At 39.5% G+C, this 24,696-nt stretch overlaps 1 protein-coding gene across 1 annotated transcript in view; it reads left to right on the forward strand.

Moving 5' to 3' along the window:
- Positions 1-24,696, forward strand: part of EP300 (E1A binding protein p300) — a 123,286-nt gene that overhangs the window by 73,693 nt on the left and 24,897 nt on the right. The window contains exons 4-17 of the mRNA XM_042466836.1: positions 2,834-3,095; positions 3,609-3,722; positions 6,109-6,345; positions 8,682-8,775; positions 10,214-10,351; positions 14,139-14,256; positions 14,851-15,022; positions 16,229-16,306; positions 18,271-18,380; positions 18,727-18,882; positions 19,640-20,098; positions 20,546-20,734; positions 23,799-23,955; positions 24,314-24,432. Of these exons, the coding sequence (XP_042322770.1) occupies positions 2,834-3,095; positions 3,609-3,722; positions 6,109-6,345; positions 8,682-8,775; positions 10,214-10,351; positions 14,139-14,256; positions 14,851-15,022; positions 16,229-16,306; positions 18,271-18,380; positions 18,727-18,882; positions 19,640-20,098; positions 20,546-20,734; positions 23,799-23,955; positions 24,314-24,432 (2,403 nt within the window). The remainder of the gene's footprint in view (positions 1-2,833; positions 3,096-3,608; positions 3,723-6,108; positions 6,346-8,681; positions 8,776-10,213; positions 10,352-14,138; positions 14,257-14,850; positions 15,023-16,228; positions 16,307-18,270; positions 18,381-18,726; positions 18,883-19,639; positions 20,099-20,545; positions 20,735-23,798; positions 23,956-24,313; positions 24,433-24,696) is intronic.

A 24,696-nucleotide genomic window follows, 5' to 3' on the forward strand; every position in this document is an offset into this window, starting at 1 on the left:
TGAAAGAGATAGACAAATACATGGGAAGGTGGAAGGCAGTAGGCAAAGAAGAAGACAGCATTCCAGATGGGTGGACTCAATCAAGGAAGCCACAGCCCTGAGTCTGCAACACCTGAGCTGGACTGCTGCTGATAGGTCAACACTTGGAGGTTCATGCGTTTGCCATAGGTTGAAGCCGATAACACTTAACAACAACAATCATAAGATTGCTAGTAACAATTGGAAGGGGGAAAATCTTCTTTTCATATCTGTACAATAATATAAAATAAATTTAGAATACCTTTGAAATCAATAAACATGTTTTCCCTTAATTCTGTTCTATGGATTTCATTTGATTAGCAAGCAAAACTTCAGTGGATTAATAGTTTTTAGCACTAGTAAAAAACTGAAATTTCTAATTAGGCTAATTCAGACATCTTGCAATGAACTGATTCGTTAAAGAAAAAAATCTTGCCATCTGTATAAGATAGGATAAAATTAGACCAATTTGATTATGAACCATTCTGCTTGCTTTTTAAATCATTAAAAAAACTTCTATTTTTAATTTTTAAAACAGTAAATGTATGTATGCTGTCCTTAAAACCTCTGCAACTAGATCACATCTTCCATACTTCTCCCGTCATTTTTATTCTGTGACTAGAACTGTTTTAAGTTTTACAGAGCAGTGTAAAATTTTAAGTAAACTTTACCTACCATTTGTGTCATGGGAATCATCCAAAAATTAAAACAGTAAAGAAATTTTTTTTAGCATTTTAATAAAAAAAATCATGCTTTTGTTCCAAAATGATCTGTTTTATCCACTCTGGCATAAGAATATTTTATGGCATACAGTGGGACGTTATTGTGAATACTGTACTTCACACAAATTTAATTTCCGTATTAGTAGATTTGGGAATGATGACGTAAAGGCAATTCAGATGAAAGTTCATTCTTTCATTATTAGCATAACTGAAACCTTAGAATCCTTGCATACAGACTAGTAGAAACCTGTATCTTTCGGCTCTGGTTGTGGTTGGAAGCTAAGAAGATGCAGTATTCTTAAAAAGAGTCTGAACACTTTTTTAAAAAATCACAAAAAGGAAGACCATTGGAGTTTGACACTAACTGGAAAGGTGGATTTGTTTTAGTGCAAGAGTGGCTTTAGTTATGTTGAATTCTCCTAACAACTAATGTTAAGGAGATCTACCATGAGTTTCTGCCTGGATCCCTTTTTTTAAGGGAACCTATATGTACTTTTAAATAATGATATTTGTTAAAAGATGTAGGGGGTTTGACAGATGGCCTCTAAGGGGTGGCCTCAAGCTGCCCCTTTCCTAGCTGGATCGGGGCTGCGGCAACCTCACACCACGGCCCCAATCTGGCCCTTTTAGGGTGCAAAAAGGAGCCGCAAAAAATGGCTCCTTTTTGTGCTCTCAAAAGGGTTCCATAGCTGTGGCGGCACGGCTATATGGTGTCCCTTCAGCCCTGCATCATCTAGACACAGTGCCAGAGACATGTCATGATGCCATACACCATCTGGAGCAGCTCGCGACATCAGGGCGCCCCGGGGGGGCGGGGACTCAGGTGTGCATTGTCAGGTCGCTACACCTTGACTCTGCCTTCAGGCCAGTCTGTAAAGTTCCCAAGTTGCATAAAAAAAACCATTGTAGACCTAGTGCTCAGCTTACTACTTCCCAAAAAGGGAGTTGCTAGACAGAACAGGTAGGTCTTGTATTCACAATCCTCAACTATATTAGTCCTCTCCAAGTATTGCTAATAACAACCATAGTAGATCTGTCTCTAGTGCTTGATGTATCCTTTCCCTGTAATATTAGATATGGTCTGTTTGTGAGTTGGCTGCCAGAAGCTTGAAATACTCAATAATTATTCCATATTTGATGTTATTAGGTTTTGTGGCTTCTGTCATTAGGGATACTATAGACCAGGGGTAGGCAACCTTTTTGAGCCGGGGGCCGGGTTGCTGTCCCTCAGACAACTGGGGGGGCGCGAAGCAAAAAAAAAATTTTTTTAAAAATTTAAAAAATAAAATAAAAATTTAAATAAATAAATAAACCAGGACAAACGTAGGACAACATTTTCAAATGGTGGACACTTTTTTTAAAAAAGTGGAGGACACGTGAAAAAATTTGCTGATTTTTAAAAAAATGTCAATATAAATGCATGTTTCTGAGGCTTCTATAGACAATTGCCCCCCTTGCCCCTGCTCGCGAGAGGCCAAAGGCCCCGGCGGCAATTGGCGGCAGGACTGGGCTGGGGCCAGTCCCAAGGCCTCACCGGGCCGCATCCGGCCCGTGGGCTGCAGGTTGCCTACCCCTGCTATAGACACTCTATTAATATCTAGCAGGTGCACTTTCCTAACAATAGTCAGGATTCCTACCTTGGTGTTCAGTACAATTATGTGATGTTGTGTTGCTAGGTGAGCCTTACTAAAGAATGGGTTTTCTTCATCCTCAGCATCAAACAGCTTGGTGAGTGACCTTTGTTCTGAGAGAAAGATGAGTTTGACTGACTAAAAAATTTGATGTTACTTTTTTCCCCTCAGATTTAAGTGGAAAGTTTCAAAAGATGAAAATACTTTCTGTTTGGCTGATTTTAACATATAGCTTTCTATTGCTTTTTTTTTAGTATGCAGTCTTGCATTTTAACTTTTAATGTTCAAAAGTAGTATTTTAATTGAACGTATCATTTAATGCCTTTCACACTTTGATACTTTTTAGATGTCCTGTTCTAATTTATTTTGTAAGCTGCTTTGACTCCCATTTGAGAGAAAAGCAAGATATAAATCAAATCAAATAAATAATAGACTTCTATTTGTACTCTTTTTCCTCTGAAGGCTCAACAGCAGACTCCTCCAGTTCAGCAGGCTGGGATGGTGGCAGCTGCCCCACAGGGTATGGGATCAGGAGCTCCTACAGCAGACCCAGAAAAACGGAAGCTTATTCAACAACAGCTTGTTCTGCTATTGCATGCTCACAAATGTCAGCGGCGGGAACAAGCAAATGGTGAGGTTCGACAGTGTAACCTCCCTCATTGTCGAACCATGAAGAATGTCCTTAACCATATGACACATTGCCAGGCTGGAAAATCCTGCCAAGGTGAGTGAAACTCTTCTGAGATAAGTCTGTTATCCTCTTCTTTAAAGATCCACAGGCTATAACCCTTTAAAACCTTTCCACCTTACAATGCAAAGCAGCCACAGCCTGGAAAGACTTGGATGAAGAATGGTTTGCAGTGATATGTACTTCTTACAAAATTACAATGTCTGAATAAGAAATTAAAGTATACAGAAATCTTATCAGTCAGTTTGGATCTCCATTGTGCAATTGGACCAAGTAATATTATAACAGTTTAACCTGTTGCATATCACCGGGAAGCTTCGACCTTGAATTAGATGGGTTCAGAAGGCAGTCTAGTTGATTAGAATATCAGTCAGAACAGGACTAGCAAAAGTCTTGTGATTTTGAGTGCTGGCAGAAATTTTCAGAGTTACATTGCTGCATTCAATCTCAAGTAATTGTGATGAGTTCTTAGACATCAGTAGCACATTGCAGTTAGTATGAATAGCTCAAAGCTTTAAATATTATAAAATGTTTTTAACTATCTTTTAGTGGCTCATTGTGCATCTTCACGACAAATCATATCACACTGGAAGAATTGTACACGGCATGATTGTCCTGTGTGTCTCCCTCTCAAGAATGCTGGAGACAAAAGAAACCAACAATGTAAGCAGTTATTTTTAATTCTTATGATTAAGAAATAATGCTTGGTCATTTTGTAGGGTTGGGGGAGGGGGGCTTGGATTTCAGGGTTATTCCATGGCAAGCAGTTCCAAGTGTATCAGACAGCAACAGTGCAGGATGCACAAGTGTCCTCCTCCCACCCATTGTTACTTGGTTGTATTGCCTGCTCTGAACAGAGAATTTAATTCTACAGCAGTGGCTCAATGCAACATTATCCCAAACTCAGTTGTGCAGCATCTGGTTGAGCTTGATTTTTATCAGGCATAAGCAGTATGTTGGACTGGGGTATGATACCTACTTTCTCAATGAATGCAAGGATTATTTTATTTTAGGATTCAAATGATGCCCAAGGAAGAGCCATGCTAGGCTTTCCCCACAATAACACATAAAAGGGAGAAAAGAAATGCAGATCTGGACATCAAGACCTGCAGTTGCCTGCTTGTTTTTCATTGTCCAGTTTTGTAGTCCTTATAGTTTTTGATCATGCTGAAACCATGGCTAAAAGACTTTGAGGGTAAAATTGTGTGTGTGTGTACAAATTAAGAATGGATGTTTGAAAAGTGAGCATGAGAAACAGTTTTTTGTCTATGTAGTGATGAGGGCAGGGATCTGAAACAAAGGTGTGAATTGTATTAGTTAATCCAGGTGTCCCCAAACTGTGCCTTTTAAGAGATTTTGGACTTCACCTCCCAGAGGCCTCAGCCATGTTGGCCAATAGTGTGGGATTCTGGGAGCTGAAGTCCAAAATCTCTTAAAGGGCACAGTTTGGGGACCACTGGGTTGGTCTCAGCTACAGTAAGCCCATTGAATCAACTGCTGAATAGTGAGTCAGCAAGTGGGTGCATCCAGTTTATTCAATGGGTGTACTTAATTAGAACTAACAATAGGATTCACACCATATAACATTGATCTGACTGTTTTTCTACTTAGTTCATTTTGTCTCAGAGGTCATATCCATACCCACTCATTAACCACCCCTTAAACACTACCTTTCACAGCTATTAGCAACCAGTATTTTCCATTTCAGTGACTGCTTTGGGTGTTATTTTTCTGAACACCATTAGCGATAACAGTTTCTGTTCTAGGCATGTGGATGAGCCTAACAAATTTGGCTAGCCAGTTCACACAGGACATTTTCAGTGGCCATGCCAACATTTTAAAATTACATTCTTAGGGAATTTGTCACGCTCCTTCTTTTTGTAATATAATGATGGTTTATTTATTTTTTTAATAATAGAAGAGTTTGATGATTTAATTATTGTATGAAAACTTTTTAAAGGAAGAGAGGAGGTGGCAGGGGATGGAAGAGGAGGAGAGGGGAGGAAGAGCAGCAGCTGTGATGAGAAGGATAAGAGGAGGAGAAGGGAGGAAGAACCAGAGGAGGAGGAAGGGAGGCAGCTGCCTGCTGCAGCAAGGCAGGCTTCGGGGCGGGGGGTGGCATTGTCCGTAATGGTGGCAGTGCCACCATTGAGGACAATGGGACTTGAGCATCCATATATTTTGGTACCCACTAGGGGATCTGGAACGGTTCTTCCACAGATACCGAGGGCCCACTGTATCATCTAAAGCATTCCCATCAGGTAGCTTTCCAGTTTCTGTGAAAACATCCAGAAAAGGAAAATCCACCACCGCTCCAAGCAATTGGTTCCATTGCTCAATTGAGATCTACTCCTCCTGTTACTTCAAACTGTTAGGCCTGCTTCTACCTTCTGGGGCAGCAGAGAACAGGTCTGCTCTCTTCTCTCTATTACAACCCTTTCATGTACTTGAAAGAGTGCAGTCATGTCGCCCCTCATTCTTCTCTTCACCAGGTTGAACATGCCCAGCTCCTTCAACCTTTCCTCACATGTTCTGTGCTCCATACGTCTTACCATCTTTGTTGCTCTTCTCTAAACTTCTCTATGTCCTTCTTAAAATGTGGTGTCCAGACTGAATGGAGTACTCCAGGCCTGACTAGTGCAGAATATAGTGGGACTGTTACTCAGAACATAATGGGACTATTACATTAAATAAGTTTTAAAGGGGTCATAATTGAGCTTTACATGGGCATTTTGCAGTAATTGCCTTAAAGAAACAACAGGTATGAAATATTTCTTTAGATTTGTTTTCAATCCACAGAGTGTAGCTTGGCATTGGTTGTGTTTTCTTTGGCTTATAATCAGAAAAACAACTTGAGTGGAATCTCCTATGTCCACAGTGAAATGCAACAATAATGTTTTTCCCTTCATCACTAAGCATTAAGGATGATGGTCCAGCAGCTGACTTCTGTCTTCTTTTATAATTGAAAGTAGTGTTTTCTGTCCAATTTTTTTTAATAGTCTGAAGTGATTTTTAAAACATAATACATGCTAGTTTTCATTTCTTTTAGCATTATTAGGTGGTGCTGCAGTAGGACTTGGCAATTCTGGCTCTGTAGGAGTTGGACAACAAACAACACCCAATTTAAATGCTACTAACCAGATTGACCCCAGCTCTATTGAGAGGGCTTATGCAGCTCTTGGACTGACGTATCAAGGGAACCAGATGCAGACGCAGACTCAAACTCAAGTGAAGAGTCAGCAACAGGGACAGTCACCACAAGGTCTTCGCCCCATGAATCCCACAAGTAAGTTCATCATGTTATTTGTGACCATATATTCTTGCATTTTATTTAGTTTGCTTCTTTTCTAAAATTATACTTTCTTTGAGGAAAGAGAGTAATGGAAGACTTTCTGTGTGACAAAAGGAAGTTCTCAGTGTTCCCTGGGTGCTAGAGTGGAGCATAACCATAAAATGGAAACCATGGAAGCTTTAAAGCTAAATCAGAGCTCAGCAATTTCTATTAATTAATTCTAGTTAAATCTGTGTATTGGTTTTTAATATATTTTAGAAATTTAATGTGTAATTGTTTTAACTTTTAATTGCTTTTTAAACTTTATATTCATACTTTTAAATTGCTTTTGTATTGTGTTTAAATTGTACTGTTTTAAATTTGGTTTTAGCTGCCTTGAATACTTATATTGGGAGAAAGGCGGGATAGATGATGATGATGTCAATGTCCCTATGTCTGGGACAGTTAAAGAAGCAAAATGTACCTGTGTCATCTTCTTCACATGATTTATTGCAATTTTATGGGAGAAAGAAAGCTCTTCTGTAGTGGACCTATAACCTGTTGTTTGATGATAATAGAGGCACATGCACATAAGGATTTCGTTCAGTTCCCCTTCACCTACCCTACTGCTTGTCATCATGATAGCCATTTACTTTAGTAATGCAAATAATTCTGATATACATCATTGCATGATTTGAATTTGTTCAAATAATGGGAGAGAAAATATTGTTAGGGATAAGAATTTATTAAATGTTAAATATGACTTTTGTCTTTCGTCTTGGCTACAGAATAGAATAGAATAGTTTATTTACGGTCTTTGACCAAAGTATCTCAGTGTTATATATACACTAACAATAAAAACATTCTTACAAGAAACTAATAATTCTAAAAAAGATCAAATTAAAACACAAATATACATTTAAATAGGAAGCATTACACACTGACATAGGAAAGGAGATCCTTGAACAACTCGTTCTTTTAACCACAATTCTGATCCTTAATAATTAGTTTGCGTGTTGCAATGGTGACAGCACAAAATTGGGACATATTCTTAGTAATTTGTGGATCTACATCCTTGAGCAATAGTGTCAAATCTTATGGGAAGTAGAGAGGTATCTCACTAAGTTGCTATGACTTGATTTTTTTTTTAAATGGATACAGTATACAGGGCCCATTCCCACTTGCGAAAAATCCGCGTTGGAACCTGGCTCCGCTCCACTAATGAAAGTGGTTCCAAAAGACCCTTCGTTCAGACTATGAAAAGGGACCTTGTTTGGAACCACTTTTTTAGCTGGGAACACTTGTCGTTCCCACTGGAGGATCCAGGGAAGGAAGGAAGACTCTTGGGGGTCCCCCTGGGGCCAGTGCCACCCTTAGATCACTCAATCCAAGGGTGGCACTGGGGAGGGAGACCTTTGGGACCCGGGAGGAAGAGGGGGTGATTTTTGTTGTTGTTTTTAAAGAGAGAGATTAATCAAGTGAACACTTTTGCAACTTCTTGCCAAGCCAAGTAGTTGTAAAATCACTCAATCACTTAATTTACCCTTTAAAAAAAGGCAGCACTGACCTGGGGGGGGGGGGATGGTGGAGCTGTCAAAAGTTCTATTCCAATTTTCCCTCTTCTCAGGAAGAATCGATTCCGAGCAGGCGTTTCCACTTATTTGCCTTGGTTCAGAATCGATTCCTCAGGAAAGTACTGCAAAAATGTAGTGTCAGGAAACCCCACGTTTTTGCCGTTTGCTGCAGGTTTTTCCCATTGGAATCGATCCAGTGGGGATCAACATCCAATTCCAATGGGAACTAGAAGCATTTACCTCGCATCGGGACTGGGACTTTTTTGTAGTGGGAATGAGGCCACAGTTAGGCGTTGGTATCCACGAGGGATCTGTTCCAGACCCCCTCTCATTAATATGAAAAAACGTGGGACCTCAAGTCCCGTTGTCCCTAATGGTGGCACAACATGCACATGGCCAGGTGAACACACCACTATTGGGGACAATGGGACTTGCTGTCCATGAATGCTTAAATCTGTGGATGGCAAGTCTGAGGATAGTGAGGCCTTACTGTATTTGTTTATCATCTTTCAGTAAACATAACCGAGGAGTTGTACAGCAATCATAAAACATTAAAGCAAGAAAACAACGAAGCATGATAAGAATGTAAAAGCCAAATTTTAAAAAAATAACTTAACACCTTTTTTAGATGTAATGAAAATTCATAAAGAGGTGGAAATCCTAAAACAAACTAATGGTTGTGTGGAGGCTCTTAAATGCTTACAGGAATGAATCTATTGTAGAGCATGCTTTGCTTAATGCCTCTTCCCCCCCCCCCATCCCCCATTTTCCACCTAGATGCTAATCCTATGGGTGTAAATGGAGGTGTTGGAGTTCAAGCACAGAGTTTGCTACCTGATTCCATGTTGCATTCAGCTATGAATTCTCAAAAGTAAGTTTATTTTTGTTTAATTCTGTGCATAATTTTTTAAAATAATGCATTGATTAAAGAATTCACAGACAAAAATCCCTAGTATATAGGACAGCAACCATAAAAGGTAGGTTTTATTATAAGGGCTTTTCAGGGGGGGAAATACGTAAAGATTTCATCCTTACGCTCCTACTGCATATGGGCCTTAATAGATCTGTTATTAATTAGAATTCGAATTCATTTTGTATTTAGAGCAATGTTGAGATTTGCCCTGAATTGTGCAGTGATGTTGCTACAAGTTCTGTGAACATTAAAAATGTAAGCATTTGAATATTGTTGAGGAACTGTTTTTCTGCTATTGCTAATGATGTGCAGGGTCTACAAGCTTTTCAACCATGAGGTCTGCATTGACACAAATTTATCCCTCACCCCATAATACCCTTTCCTCATGGAGAGAGCTAGGCATGCGGGTCCGGGAAAGCTGTATGTAAGCCCCTTAGGGGTTGCAGGTTGTATGTCACTGCTGTTCAGCATAGGGTATAAGATATAATATACAGTGTGAATAAGGCTGTGTGGAACTTCCAGGAGTTTAATTCTGTGCCCTGCAAAATGAACTCTTGTGGATAGAACTCAGTATGAATTAGCTTGTGCAGAACTCTGCTTCTGATGCTTGTTGAATAGACAAGGATTGCATTAGGGCCATGAAGCTCCAACTCCAGTCAATTACGTCTTGGTTGATTAATTTAATTTCGGTTTGAGGATGCTTATAGACTGCTTATAGAACAAAAAAGCTCTCTTGCAAAATTCATAAAAGAGCATAAATAAACAATTAAAATCAAATTAATAACTTAATTACTAATACAAGCCAAACAGTAACACTAATACTCACCAAAGAGAAATGTTAAGGTCAATCACGCAATAAATTTGCATCAGGTAGTCCCATTAAAAACCTTAAGACAAAGCCATGGAGAATAGATGTGGCTTTAGGTTTCTTGTGAAGGCTGCACAGATGGTTCCTGCTATAATCCAGTAGATATTATGTTCCATGACTCCCTGTGCCTGCAAGTCCAAATGTTCTGAAAAAGGAGCACACTCAAAAAGAGGCCCTATAGACAACTTTCATGATGAACAAATTATAGTAGTCCAGCCTGGATATTTCTCAAAGCAAGGTATGCCCTCTCCAGATAGGACTGGAGCTGGTTTACCAAATTTACTTCAGTTGTTTGTTCAAATTCAGAAGTTTAAATCATATTTTAAATCTGATTATTTTTATAAGTGAAAATAACTTAGAGCTAAATCTTCTTTAAAAAGCAAAAAACAGTTTTTTAAAAAGTGCCAGTAATCTGTTTATCTACTTGTTCTGGGTCAGAATCTAAACATGAGTTGACCATAATCTTACCTACTATCCTGTGTCACTTACTTATCAGCTTTCACTTATATGAATTCATCTTATTTTCAGCCCTATGATGAATGAAAATGCCAGTGTTGCTAATCTGGGGGCCATGCCAACAGCAACACATCCATCTGGCATTGGAATTCGAAAACCATGGCATGAAGATATTACTCAGGACCTCCGAAATCACCTTGTTCATAAACTGTAAGTACTGACACCAAATGTTGTTCAGACCTCTCAATTAAAACTGAAATAGTGAAAGATGTACACTTGGATGGATAAATGGGCAGGAGCCAGTTTTCAAATAATGCCCCAGCATACTGCACAGGCCCATCCAGTCTCAAAGTAGGCCAAACAAAGAGGTATTTTGAGTAGGCAGTTCAGGATGTTCATGGAGAATATTTTCACCATTTTTCAGGTTCCTGGGTGTGATTTTGTTGTGAAAATTGTCCCAAATGCTCATTGAATTTTTTTAAAGTTTAAGGACTTTGTCAGGAGGCTTCATGGCCACAAATATGGGGGTTGCATTTTCTCCATCTGAGGAATTTTTGATGCATCTGAGGCACCTTTGCATTACGGGACAGATGTCTATTGATGTTTCTCACCTTCTGCAACCTCTATTGATGCAATGTTCTGTAGGGAAGTTATAAGAGGGAGGGAGAGAAAATTAGTATGGAGAAATAGGAATATATAAAAAAGAAACAATATACTGTAATAGCTGTGTTTGGGGAAGGTAGGGTCCTTTACCTTTGCAGGACTTCATAGGAGTCTGGAGGAGTGACAGGACAGATGTTTAATAATAATAATAATAATAATAATAATAATAATAATAGGATTTATTTATATACCGCCCAATCACTGGGAATCCAAGGGATTTACAACAGAGGGGATAATAGACAGTTCCCTGCCCTCAGGCTTACAATCTAAAAGACATGACACAAAAGGAGAAGGGAATGGTGAGTGGGGAGGGGATCAGGTCCATCATTCTTCTCTCCCTCTTAGGCCTGGACCAAGGCAGATGGACCGGAGGGAGGGCTCTGCTTCTTCCAGGCAGGCCTGTTGGACCTAGCCTGCGTCTCTCTCCCTCAGGCTGGTGGATGAAGGGAGGGCTTGTCTTCTTCCAGGCAGGCCTGTTGGAGCTAGCCTGCCTCTCTCTCCCTCAAGATGGTGGCTGAAGGGAGGGCTTGAGGGTTTAAGCAGAATTACTATTGAAATTAGTGAAAAAATAATTGACTCTATCCCCAGTGAATGTTAGAAATGTGACAAATTTTCTGTCTAGTTGACAGCCAAGTCTGTTTATCACTCAGAGGGAGACAACCAGGAGGGCCCAGTCATGTCACCCACATCTATCAGGGGGGTCTAGTTTACTTGTGTTGACAAATCAGAGGGCCATGCATTGGCACACGCTGTCTCATCACTGTGATGTTTTAAATAATTGTTGTTTTACCTTGTAGTTTTTCCTGTTGTTCAGATCAGGGCACATCCACCAGGAGCAAACTGGAATGGTGGCTGTACCTGTGTTTGTCTGATATGCAGAGCAAAAGCTTAGATCTCTGTTTAGATTAGCGGTCCCCAAACTTTTTCTGGCTACTGGCCCCTTTTGTCTTGGGTGACGACCCTACGCCCTCATGTATATTTCTTGATAATGAGGTTTATTGTTCTACTGTAAATTCATAATAACCAACCTTGGTCACTTTGCACCTGGTTACTCTGGGAACAACAACTGAGTAGCCGGCTGAACATCAACTAAGAAGACTTACTCATGCCACCCCTCTAGCAAAGACCAGTGCAGGGCAGAGGCCTGTCAGTCACTGCTCAGCCAACTGCTCAGTTGTTGCTCCCAAGGCAACCAGGTGCAAAGGGAGTCTCTAAGTGGTTCGCAACTATAAGGTAATTGCCCCCAACAAGCTGGATGCTCATGTAGGCAACCTTGGAAGGATGCTAGGCTGAATCAACCCTAACCCCTGGCTGGGATTGAACTCACAACCTTGTGGTTTGTGAGTGAGTGGCTGCAGTACTGGCACTTAACCACTGTGTCACCAGTGCTTCTAGTCTAGTGGCTTGCATCTAAGGAAGTGAGCTTGTGGGAGCAGGCCAAAAGTGGGAGACACCACCACACTAAATGATCAGCAAGTTTAATGCAACCCTCATCCCCACCTACCATGGTCATACAGGCCTCTGATTCCCCTTGTCCCTGAAGCCCCACCACCCCCTTTCCCCTGCACTGACCCCCTGCTGCCTCTTTCCTCCTCACCACTCCACTGGATCTTTCCACTGCCCCTTTGGGGGCCATACTGCCCACTTTGGGAATCATTGGTTTAGATTAGTGGTCCCCAAACTGTCCTTTAAGGGATTTTGGACTTCAGTTCCCAGCATCCCACACTGTTGGCCAACATGGCTGAGGTTTCCGGGAACTGAGGTCCAAAATCTCTTAAAGGGCACAGTTTGGGGACTACTTGTTTAGATGTTTCTTCTGCAAGTAAGAGAGATAGCCTATAGTGCTTTTACTCTATAGGTCAAGGTAACCTGATGTCTATTTTTCTTGTCAGAATTTCCCAATGTTGTCACCACAACATAGCCTTTCAGCTAAGACACAAATGCATCAGCTTCACACCCCCCCCCCAAAAAAATTAGGTGCTGAATATCGTGAATGAGCATACTGAATGGATGCTATACCTCACCACAAGTTTTTATTAGAGTTCTCCAGTATTACTATCTCCATCTACATAGAAAGCAAAAGCAAGATTCATATAGGTTTTCTGCTTTAGCACCAATTGACATCGGTTTTCTGCTTCAGCACCTCCTAGCTGTACCATCAAATCAGAGAAAAAGTTAATGGAGGAAGCCAGATAAGATTTCCCCTCCTCAGTAGTGAAATTTTCCTTCCATCCCAAATTCGTAGCATTACAGGATCTTAAAACTTCGGTTGAACGTTTAGAAAAACAGTTTAGGCATCCAAAGAATGAATGTCTTATGTCTGAATTGAATTTCTGTGCCTAAGTGCTTGTGTGTTTTGGATCTTTCCAAAGCTTTCAGTGAGTTCAGTAAAATGCTTTGTATGTCTTTTGGGCCACCATAGCATCCAGATTTCCTCCTATGATTATTTTTTATCTTTCATTTAGAAGTTGATAAGGATATATAGTGTGCCCACACCATACGCGGGTGCATTATACTCAGCTTCCAGCTTATGTGGAAACCATGCGTCAGTTAAAGAAATGGCACGTGTATTCCCCCAAGCTGCAAGTACATGCCCCATTGTTTTTAATGGGGTGCGAGTGTACACGGATTTCCTCTTACACAGGGGGATCCGGAACATATTCCCCATGCAAGGGAAGGGCCCACTGCATCAAGAATAAAATAATCTGTACCTGAAAAATTCACTGCTCATTTAAGATTCCTGTATTCTTTGACAAAGTTAAAAAGTGCTTGGGTTAGTTTCCAGTAGGATGTATTCTCATCCTTTTCTTGTTTCTCTCTTTTTGTTTGATGTTTTTGCTTATGGTATGCTGAGATTGTGGGGATTGGATTCATTAGCCCATCTGCCTGCTTCCTGTTTGTAGAAGGAACTGGGTTAGTGAGATGTATACAGTCAGCCCTTTGTATCTATGGATTCTTTATCCACAGATTCTTTATCCACGGATTCAAGCATCCAGGGCTTCAAAAGTTATTAAAAATATATAAATTCCAAAAAGCAAACCTTAGTTTTGCCATTTTATATAAGGGATACCATTTTACTACCCTATTGTATATAATGGTATTTGAGCCTCCATGGATTTTGGTATCCACAGCGGGTCCTGGAATCAAACCCCAGCAGATACCATGGGCATGCTGTGATGTGTGTGTGTGAAATTTTCCTTTAAATACCTGAGTAGAGAAATAAAGTTGTATTATGCTTATTAATTTGTGTGAAATACTGATCACTTGTTTTGGAGACATAAATATTCTGGAGGCAAGTAGTGTGTTCAGCATTTTTTCCACTCTATTTTTGCAGAGTACAAGCCATATTTCCAACTCCTGATCCTGCAGCACTAAAAGATAGGCGAATGGCAAATCTTGTCTCCTATGCTCGGAAAGTAGAAGGGGACATGTATGAATCAGCCAATAGTAGGGTAAGCTCTTGAACTTTATAACTTTTTGGAATTGCATTCATTTATATTGAATATTTGTTTCTAGATAAACTGATTCTTGAATCTTTTTAGTACATTTGCTCCGAAAAATAGTCATGTTCTTTTCCCATCATTATAACATAGATCTGAAACGTTACTTCAAAGAAATTCTTCAGTAATGCTAATGAGTCATCACTTGTTCAGTTACTTATGAAACAAGTTACAAGGATTTAGACGCAATGTTTTCTTCAGCGTCCAGGCTGGGGATATGTAGACATATGAAGGCTTCGTTGTTAACGATTTTCTATAATTGGATAGCATTCAATAAAACCGAGGGAGGAATCAAAAATGGCTTTCCCTGTAATTTTCGATCTCAGTAGCAGGGATTTAGCCCTTTTACATTTCCTCTTTGCTAAACCCCTCTCTCCCAGTCCAGATCCCTGCATTATGAATTCCATCTCTATGTGTGCATGCAGACCATCCTTTTTCAATTATCAGTATTTTAATAGTGTTGCACAACTTCTGATGAGAAAAGTACATCCTAATAAGATACAACTGTTTAAACACATGCTTTTTAAAATTATTTTCCCACTATAGGCAGAGTACTACCACCTATTAGCAGAGAAGATTTATAAAATCCAGAAGGAACTGGAGGAAAAGAGGAGGACAAGACTGCAGAGGCAGAACATGATACCTACTGCCCCAGGCATGCCACCAGCCCCTATGAATCAAGGGCCTATGGGGCAGCCACAGCCTGGAATGACAGCAAGTAAGTGTGGTATAATTACATCATTTGTCATCATCTATTGTTTCCTACCTCTTCAAGAATCCAAATGACAGATAATTGGAAGTCGTAGAAATACAAGTGCTTGTACTGCTAGACCTCATTCATTTTGCCATAAGGTCTGCCAGTGAATTTGAGTCCTACAGACAAAAATTCATACAGCCTTCATCATGTAGGTGGATATGGTGTGATCTGAATGCAGCTTGTGTGAATGAAACAAGCAAATGAGTGAGAGCGATTGCATTGTTTTCTCTAAAAATCATAAACGTTGACTTGCCTGGGTAGTCAGCTATTATACCCAGGAAGTCTCATCATTCTCACTTCCTGTTCTGCTGAGCCAGAATGTATTACTTTAGTATCAACTGTTCAGTGAGGGTCTTTTACATGGGTGGAGTTGTTTATGTTAGTAGTAACCCTTATTACTGAATCAGGCACAGGATGTAGCTTAGCACTATTTTGAAAGAGGAACTAGTCTCCCCTTTTGTTGCCAGCAGCTTTAAAAATGTTTTACTTCTGTGGTATACTAGAAGTATACTCTAACCTATTGGTAGTCAGGTAACAAGCTCTTCACCTTCTCTGGCAACTGTATTGTGGGCCTGTGATCTTTCTCGTGCAATTGACTATCATCTTTTGTTTTATTTGAAATTATTTTTAGAACATGTTTGACTGCAAAACTTTCTCAGGTCAGCATATACATTTTCTTTAAATGTACAAAATAAAGTGGTTTAAAACTGGCAGCTCAGAAACAAAAGCCAGTGAGAACAAATGTGTTTTCAGGGCATTAATGAAGACTTACAAAGAAGGGGTTTGGCCAACAACAAGTGAAAGCTTATTCGAGACCTTTACCTTTCTACTAGTGAATCTAACTTAACTTGGCAGTTGAAAAATGAGAATGGGTTCCGTAGGCTAGCATTACCATAGCTTGTCTTTTGTTATATCATGGCTGTAGTTCCAATTGTTAGAGTTTGATTATTTGTTCTTAGGTACTTTTTGAATACAAATACTAGGATGTAGCTTAACTGTAGAAATTTACCAAAGATTAAAGCAATACCTTAAAGTTAAAGATATTTTAAAATATTTGCTTGAACAGCTGTCCTTTGGAAATGAAGGCATTCAAGACACACAAATTATTTTTTTAATTCATAAACCATGAGAAAATCTAGTAACTCTGGATTTTTCACCTAATTGCAGATGGCCCTCTTCCTGACCCAAATATGATACGTGCCAACGTGCCAACTCAGATGGTGAATCGCATGCAGACGCCACCAGGTGAGAATTCAGAGAAAAAATCTGACCAGTTTAGATGAACAGAGAAAACGTTCATTCTCTCTACCTCACTCTTCCCTCTGGAGAATGCCAAAGAGAAACTAAAAGATTAAAGTAGTACTGTGTATCCCACTCAACTGTTTAAAATTGCTTTTGTGTTGTGTTTCATGTCAATAATTACCCTTTTGATTTTCCTAAATAATGATCTCTTAATTTGTGAAAGAAGCAGTTGCTGTTTAGATGCTTCTAAATTCAGCATCATTTGTGGTTCACCAATCCATTTAGATAAGAATGGAAATAGTCTTTTGAGAAAATACTTCCTAGTTGCTGGTCAGTATAAAAATTCTTACAAGGGGTAGCTTTTAAACATCTATATTGATAATATCAATCTCCAGTAGATATGTGAAATACAAAGAAAAATATTTCAGAACTACCAGTACACAGGAGCAGATATATGTTCCTAATAAAAACCAACTTTCATTTCCTACCTAGTCTTTTCAAAACAATGTGATTGAAATTGCATGTCTTTCATGCTAATGCTCATTCACTAACTGCCAGTCAGTTTGTCCATTGGCACCCAGTTATGAATGAAATGAATGAAATGTTTATTTATATCCCGCCTCTTCCATTTTGGGGATTGAGGTGGGTAACAACATGATTTATATAACACACATTAATAAAAACAACAAGAAGCCCACGAGACCCCAACCCTAACGCTTCCTCCCAACTATAAAAATTTTAAAATAATAAAAACATAATTAAAATATATGACAATACATCAAAAATTATTACGCATTCAACGAATAAGGAAGGGACATGGTGAGATGGACAGATTCGGTCGGTTCTGGGCATAATCAATCAGGGAAGGCCTACCAGAAGAGGATCACTTTTATCGCCTTTTTGAAAACCTCCAGAGAGGGTAATTGGTGAATCTCTTCCGGCAGGTCATTCCAAATTTTTAGAGCGGTGGCAGACAAAGCCCTCTGGGAAGTCGCTGTCAATCTGGTCTTCCTTGGTTGTAGAAAAATCTTCCTGGAGGAATGGAGTATACGGGAAGGATTATATGCTTATGTTTTTGTACAATTTTGTTTTTGAATATCTGGTTATCTTTCTTGTCTTTGCTTCCATCCATACCACCTTACTGCTGTTTTGGTGCTTTCCTCTGTCTCTGTGTGATCTCATATTCTTGTATGGCTTCTGCTGCAAGCTTTTATTAATTCTTGCCTCTCCTTCCATTCAGCTTTCTAATTTTGTCCAATTCTGTGTCTTGATGACATGTTTCCCTGAATCTTCCACTATTTTTTTGCTTTTGAGTATGAAAAACAGTCCTTTCACTTTCACAGCACTATTCCTGGACTCATCTTTGGAAATATATTGGTCTCTCTCTCTCTCTCATCTTTCGGGGGCATATATGATACATGTTTTTGTTTGTTTGTTATAAATCCTTTTCTCTTTGTTGCCTTTCTAGTAATCTGGACTGTATCTAAATCTAATATTTACCCATGAGACTGTTATTTTCTCATTTTTCATTCCTGATAAATTCCAAGTCTTGTTTTGGTTGAGAATTCATATGCTAAATGTATTTCTTTGTTGCCACATTAAATTTCTTTTCATCTGTTTTCTAACTACTGTATTACTTGAACTGCAAATTATTTCTATAAAGCTTACTGTTCCTGTGCATTCAGTTTCTCCTTAAAATCCTCTTGCACTCCATGTGCTTCCTTCACCATTTTCCATAAGTACAATTTTTTGTGAATAATCCTAGTTGCATACACATCTAATCAGTGTCTCCTCTGTATTTTTTTCTACCGAGTAACAGTATTACTTTCTCCTGACACCTTGATCCTCTTCTGTATCATCGGTTTAATAACATCCTTCCCTTTTCTCTCTTACATATTAACGTGTGTGTGGCATGAAATCATGATTCTAATGAACTCAGTCTTTGTTTTAAACATGTGAACTTGTAGGAATGAATCAGTTTGGCTCAATGAACATGCAGATGCCATCAGTTGGACCCCGACAAACTCCTCCCCTTCAGCACCCTGGACAGCTAAGCCAGACAGGGACCATGAGCCAGGTCAGTTGATCCTTCAGATGCTAGCTGTGGTGTTTGATGTGTATGTATAGCATCCTGTTCATCTTTTAATCAATTCTGTCTTGGGTTCCTATGAAAAAGTGTGCAAGAATATTCAGATAGTGGATTTACTGGGCTGCTGGGATTATAATATCAAGGGAGTCCCACTTTAGCCTCTTGCACTAATAGTTTGAACAAATTGATTTGAAGATGTGAGAAACAGAATACCAATAAATATGCTGTATTGCGATGATCTTGAGGTGTCAGGTCAATCTGAACTCAGTGAGTTACAAAGAGACAACCAAAAGGTGCAGAATTCTGTTACTTCATAATATATGTTTTCTCACAGATGGGATTTTCCCCACGTATGCAACAGCAAGGGGTTGGACAGCCTTCCAATCAAAACCAGTTTCTGCAGCAGAGCCAGTTTCCTGCATTGTCCCCTGGCATGAATCCAACAAGCACGCCTATGACTCAGCCTGGCAATCAGACTCCAACTTCTCAAGTATGTTGAGAAAACTTTCATTCCCTCTTTGAATATGGTGTTATTTGTTTGGTAGAGCGCTGTGTAAATTTACAGCGCTTTATAAATAAAGGTTAATAATAATAATAATAATAATAATAAGTAGAGGCAGATAAATGGGGTTGACAAAAAGGAAATAAATTGCTTCATACAAACTATATAGTGACTTCATTGATTATTTAAGGATACATTCTTCCTCCTTACCCTTGACATCCTTATTGAAGAAGATTCTTATTGAGGAATCAGTAGCCCCGATATTGCAGTGGTTAAATGGCAATACTACAGCCACTCATTCACAAACCACAAGGTTGTGAATTCAATCCCAGCCAGGGCTAAGGGGCAGCTCAGCCTAGCATCCTTCCAATGTCACTAAAATGAGTATCCAACTTGTTGGGGGCAATTAGCTTACAATTGTGAATCACTTAGAGACTGCTTAGTGCAGTATGAAGTGAGTATATAAATGAAGCTGCTATTGCTAAGAATGTCTTCTAAGTTGCTGGCATTTTCATCTCACATAGTACATAGCAACTGGAGAGCCACTTTGAGTAGAGGATAGGGGACCAGGACCATCCTACACATTCTCCAATTACACTACCACCAAGTACCATCACATTTTCTATATACTTGCCTTTATGATGAAATAGGTTGGAAATGAAAAGCTGATAATACTTTGAGTTGTTAGATTTTGAAATGAATGTTGTATATTCAGAAATGGATAATTTTAACTTTCTCTGCACAGGCACAAATGACCAGCTCTTCCTGTCCTGTAACTTCTCCTGCTGTGGCTTCAGGTTCCCAAGGGAGTCATATTCATTGTCCCCCTGTTCCACAGTCTAATTTGCATCGAAACTCTCCTTCTCCAGTACCAAGTCGTACTCCTACTCCTCATCATACACCCCCAGGTCTGATACCCCAACAGCAGCAGCCACCAGCACCACCACAAGTGACAATTGCCTCTGCTCCTGCCACAGTGTCTCAAGCAATGCCACCTGGACCACAGTCTCAAACTATGCATCCTGCTCAGAGGCAAACTCCAACACCTCCCCAGGCTCAGTTGACTCCACAAGTGCAGCCTCCAGTTTCTGTTACCCCTTCTGCAGAGCAACAGCTGCCACAGCAGCCTCTTTCACAACAGAGCACGACTGCATCTGTACCCACCCCAACAGCAACGCTGCAGCCTCAGCATCCTACAACACCTGTAAGGCAACATACTGCTGCTGAGTTTGGAATGTTTCTGTGTTTTGGTTTGCACATAGTATAAATGGCATTAATTTAATGCCAAAGATTTTGTGGGTGAACAAAATAGTACATTGAACTTTGACACTTGTGTTGTCTTCAGCGAGCAGTGTTTCAAAAGAATTTAATGTTGTTAAAATACTGAGCTTATGTACTGTCAGTTTATACAGGGTTTTGGTGTGAAGCATAGTGTGTAAGAGCATAACTAAGCACCATATTGGACAAGTATTCATGGTGTAAATTGATTCCATAGAGTATGTTCATGTACTTGGGAAGCAGTAAGTTGCCAAAGATGCACAAGAACAAAATGAAGCAGAAAAATTAAAATCTTCTGCAAATGTTTTTGGCTCTCCAGATATACTTACAAGATCTAAAACAAGTAAATCTAAATGTTGTTTTTCTTTTTTAGCTTTCTCAGGCAGGCGCAAATATTGATGGGCAAGTATCAAATCCACCATCTGCCAGCAGTGCAGATGTCAACTCTCAGCAGGCTGCTCCTGAGCAGCAGCAACAACCCCTGCCTGAAGTTAAAATGGAAGTTAAAATGGAAGAAGAGGAGCCAGAACAGACCGATCTGCAAATGGAAGAGAAACCAGAGGTGAGTTTACGGAATGCACAGTAGGTAGATTTAATTATTATTTCATTTTATCGTATTTCAATCTTGCTGCTCATTCAAAAAAACACAGAGTGATGTATTTTGGGTTTCCCCATTTCATCTGCAAACAACTCTGCGAAGTAAGAAGAGACTGAATGGCTCATGGTTACCTGTGTCATGGCTAAACATGAATTTGATTCTAGATCTTTCCAAGTCCAGCATTCCATATGCTGCCATTCTGACTTGTAGATCAATAAAGTTTATAAAGAAAATTGAAGTGCTTCAAAAATGGTGTGCTTGTTGGCCATGTCTCCTGTGTGTACAGTCTCTAAAACATGGTGAAAAACAATAATTTAAAATGGTCACTAAGCATCTTGGTATCATCAGCTGATGTTAAGTCTTGTAGTAGTCGCAAGCAGGACCACTGAGACATGGATCCTACATAAAGTGCTTCAGTAAAGAGTACAGCATGAAAACAATGTGTGGATGATAATGTAAGAACTGTATTGCTAACATCAGGGGTAAACAACTCTTCTGCTCTCCAGTTGTTTTGGCTACACTTGTATAAACCGTAGCCAGTTTGGTTGATGGTCAGGATTTATCGGAACTGTTTCCAGAATATATGGAAGGCATCTTGTTCTTATGCTGACACTGCAGTACTAAGTTTTTGAAATGCTTTTAATCTGGGCTTTGAAATTGAAAAAAAACCCAGGAAATTTAATAACTTAAATATTATAAAATTGGATATCATCATCATCATCATCATCATCATCATAATATTTATTTGCTTATACCCCGCTCTTCAGCCAGGCTATCAGAGCGGCTTACAAATTGTTAATCAGACATTTCCCTGTCCTCAGGCTTACAATCTAAAGAGACAAGACACAAAAGGAGAAGGGAATGGCAGTGGGGAAGAGGAAAAGTCCAGCAGATCTGCTCTTCCTCTGATGCCTGGACCAGGGCAGATGGACTGGAAGGAGGGCCCTTCTTCTTACTCTGGTTAGGCCCAATTAGAGAAGGTGTTGGGCCTACCTTCTCTTCCCCTCAGAGGCCAGGATGGAGTTGGATGCCTTCTGGGATGAGCTCAGTTCCTTTAGGGAGGCCTGATGGCATTGTGCCTACCCTCTCTTCCCCTCAGAGGCCAGGATGGAGTCGGATGCCTTCTGGGAGGGCTCAGTTCCTTTCTGGGAGAGCTCAGTTCCTTTAGGGAGGCCTGATGGGATTGGGCCTACCCTCTCTTCCCCTCAGAGGCCAGGATGGAGTCAGATGCCTTCTGGGAGGGCTTACTGAGGGCTTACTCTTACTGAAGAAAGCCTTTAGCCAACCAAGATAGCCTAGGTGCCTTAAATATGTTGACTTTATATATTCCCTCAGTATATCACTCAGTATTAGTTCTTATGCTGGGACATTAAACAATTTAATTTGAGGAGATAAGAAACCAATATTTTTGGCTTGCCATATTGTCTAGCAATGATGATATGGAAAGTTGCACTGCGGCTACAGGAGAAAGGGGACCAATTCTTACATACACTGGCACCTTCCCTTGTCCTTGCTCCATCCAGGTAGAGAAAGATGTGGCAGTGTGCCAAAGACCTGACCTTGAAGAAGGCAAAATGGTTGTATCCCCCTGACCACCAGCAGCCAAAACTTTGGTATAGAGTCAGCTGCTTTTTCTGGGTTTAGGTCTTTACAACCAAACTCTGTGGGAGGGACAGGAGTGACTAGGAAAATTACCTGTAGTACACCAAAAGCATTTTGCTCTTGTTACCCCTGCTCTTCCCACAGAGCCTGGTTGTAAAGATTGAGAGCAGAAGCAGCCAGCTCTGTACAGCAGAATTAGTTGTTCATGACAGTGGAATTTTTGCCTTTTTCTCCTTTACATGAAATGGAGAGGAAGCAGGAGCAGTATTCTAGCAATGGTTTGCTTCTGAATTTCAGCAGCAAATTGTAAAAATAACAAGAATGTGATGCTGCATTTTATCAATAATTTACTTCTACTGTAGTTGACTTGCATAACTACAAAAAGGGGTTGGGCCTTTGGGCTGCATTTTGCTCTCCCATCTTATGTTATGTGTACATGTGATAGTCATGTAAAGTGGTCACGTCTGTATGTTACTTGGTTTTCACACATTTTCTTGTGAAGTTATAAAAAATAAATAGTGCTCAAAATTTAATGCAATTATAAATGCTTTGGATAGAGTGTGAGTCTTCCCAGTTGATGTTGGGAACAGTATATAGCAGGTGTAGGCAAGTGCCACATGGCTGGGAATCGCTTTCCAGGTTGGCCAAGTCAAGTGTTTAAGGGAAGCATTTTATTGGGGGAACAGACTAGGGTTTTCTTTAGTTTAAAACAAAAAAAAAATACAATAGGTATGTAAAATAGATTTATTTATTTATTTAAAATAGATTTAAAATTTCTTGAAATTAGTTTTAAAATGTTCACGTTAATTCATTAAAAGGTCCCAATTCATTATTCCCCACCTATACCACATTAATTATATTTACATTCATATATAAATTTAAAATGTTCTAAAATAAATTATAAAGTGACATTGACATGTAATGCTGACTTTTTAAATAATTATATTGGCTTTGATATAGACTACCCAGTTGACTGTAGAGTATCTACAGTGGATCCTTGTTACACGCTGGGGTTTGGTTCCAAGATCCCCCGTGTATAACAAAATCCATGTATGCTCAAGTCCCATTAAGTATAATGACATAGCAAAATGGTGTCCCTAATAAAAAATGGAACATCAAGGTAAATTTATACTTTTTTGGAACATTTTCAAACCGTGTATGCTTAAATCCGTGTATAAAAAATCCGTGTATAAGAAGGGCCGACTGTAATTCCTTTCCTCATTAACTCATATGCATTTAATGGTTTGCCAGTGCATTATGGCAGCAAATTATAATGTCATTCTTTTTTTTAAAAAAAACTTCTGGCTAATACGGGGGGGGGGGGGGCTTGGATATTGTTTGTGGCCCTTAGATCACACTTGGCCCATCCCTGCAACACACCGTGTTACTGCTGAAGAGATTTCTAAAGTTTATTATCTGATTCCAGGTTAAGGCTGAATCTCTGATAGAGGAATGTAAATCTGAACCAACGGAGCAAGAAGAGAAGAAACCAGAAGTGAAACAAGAAGTGAAGGAAGAGGAGGAAAGACCTAGTACTCCAGGTACTCAGTCTTCACCAGCTTCAGGACAGTCAAAGAGGAAAAGTAAGTTAAATTTCTACTACCAGCTACATAGAAAATAATTTCTCACGATCAAAGACTTGAACATGTTTGTAACATTTTAGTAACAGAAATTTTGTGTAGAAGGCTATCCTTCAGCTAGGAAGATAGGCCTGTGAAATTCAGCTGTTTAATATCAGCATAGCTGGACACTTACTGTATACATTAGTTTGTCAGAAAATTATGCTAGATTATCAATTGTATTAAAACACACTTCTTATTTCTGCAAGTTAGAACTGCATCTAGCACTAGAAAATGTGTGAAGACATGATAGATGAAGTATTTTTTATATAGGATAGCATATTCCAATTACTTGAAACTTCTGTGTCTTTCTTTTTAAAAGTTTTCAAGCCAGAAGAATTGAGGCAGGCGCTTATGCCAACCTTGGAGGCACTTTATCGTCAGGACCCAGAGTCCCTTCCTTTCCGACAGCCTGTGGATCCCCAGCTACTAGGAATTCCTGTAAGTGTGCAATAAAAGAACTTTATTTCTCTTAATAGAAAGCAGGTTATGTGCATATCTATAGTGTCTTATAAAGCCACCTTTTTTTCTAGATTACAATATGGGCAAGAAATTATGAGAAGTCTTTTCAGAGTAAGATTATGTCATTTCAGTTTAGAAAGTAGTTTAGTATTTGTCATCCTCATTGACTGGCTAGAAGTAAATTTCTTATCACTTAATTTCTAAGAAGGGCAGGCAGTTTTTCAAGATTTCATTTAGTAGATT

The sequence above is a fragment of the Sceloporus undulatus genome, chromosome 5 (assembly GCF_019175285.1).
Source record: "Sceloporus undulatus isolate JIND9_A2432 ecotype Alabama chromosome 5, SceUnd_v1.1, whole genome shotgun sequence".
Lineage (NCBI taxonomy): Eukaryota > Metazoa > Chordata > Lepidosauria > Squamata > Phrynosomatidae > Sceloporus > Sceloporus undulatus.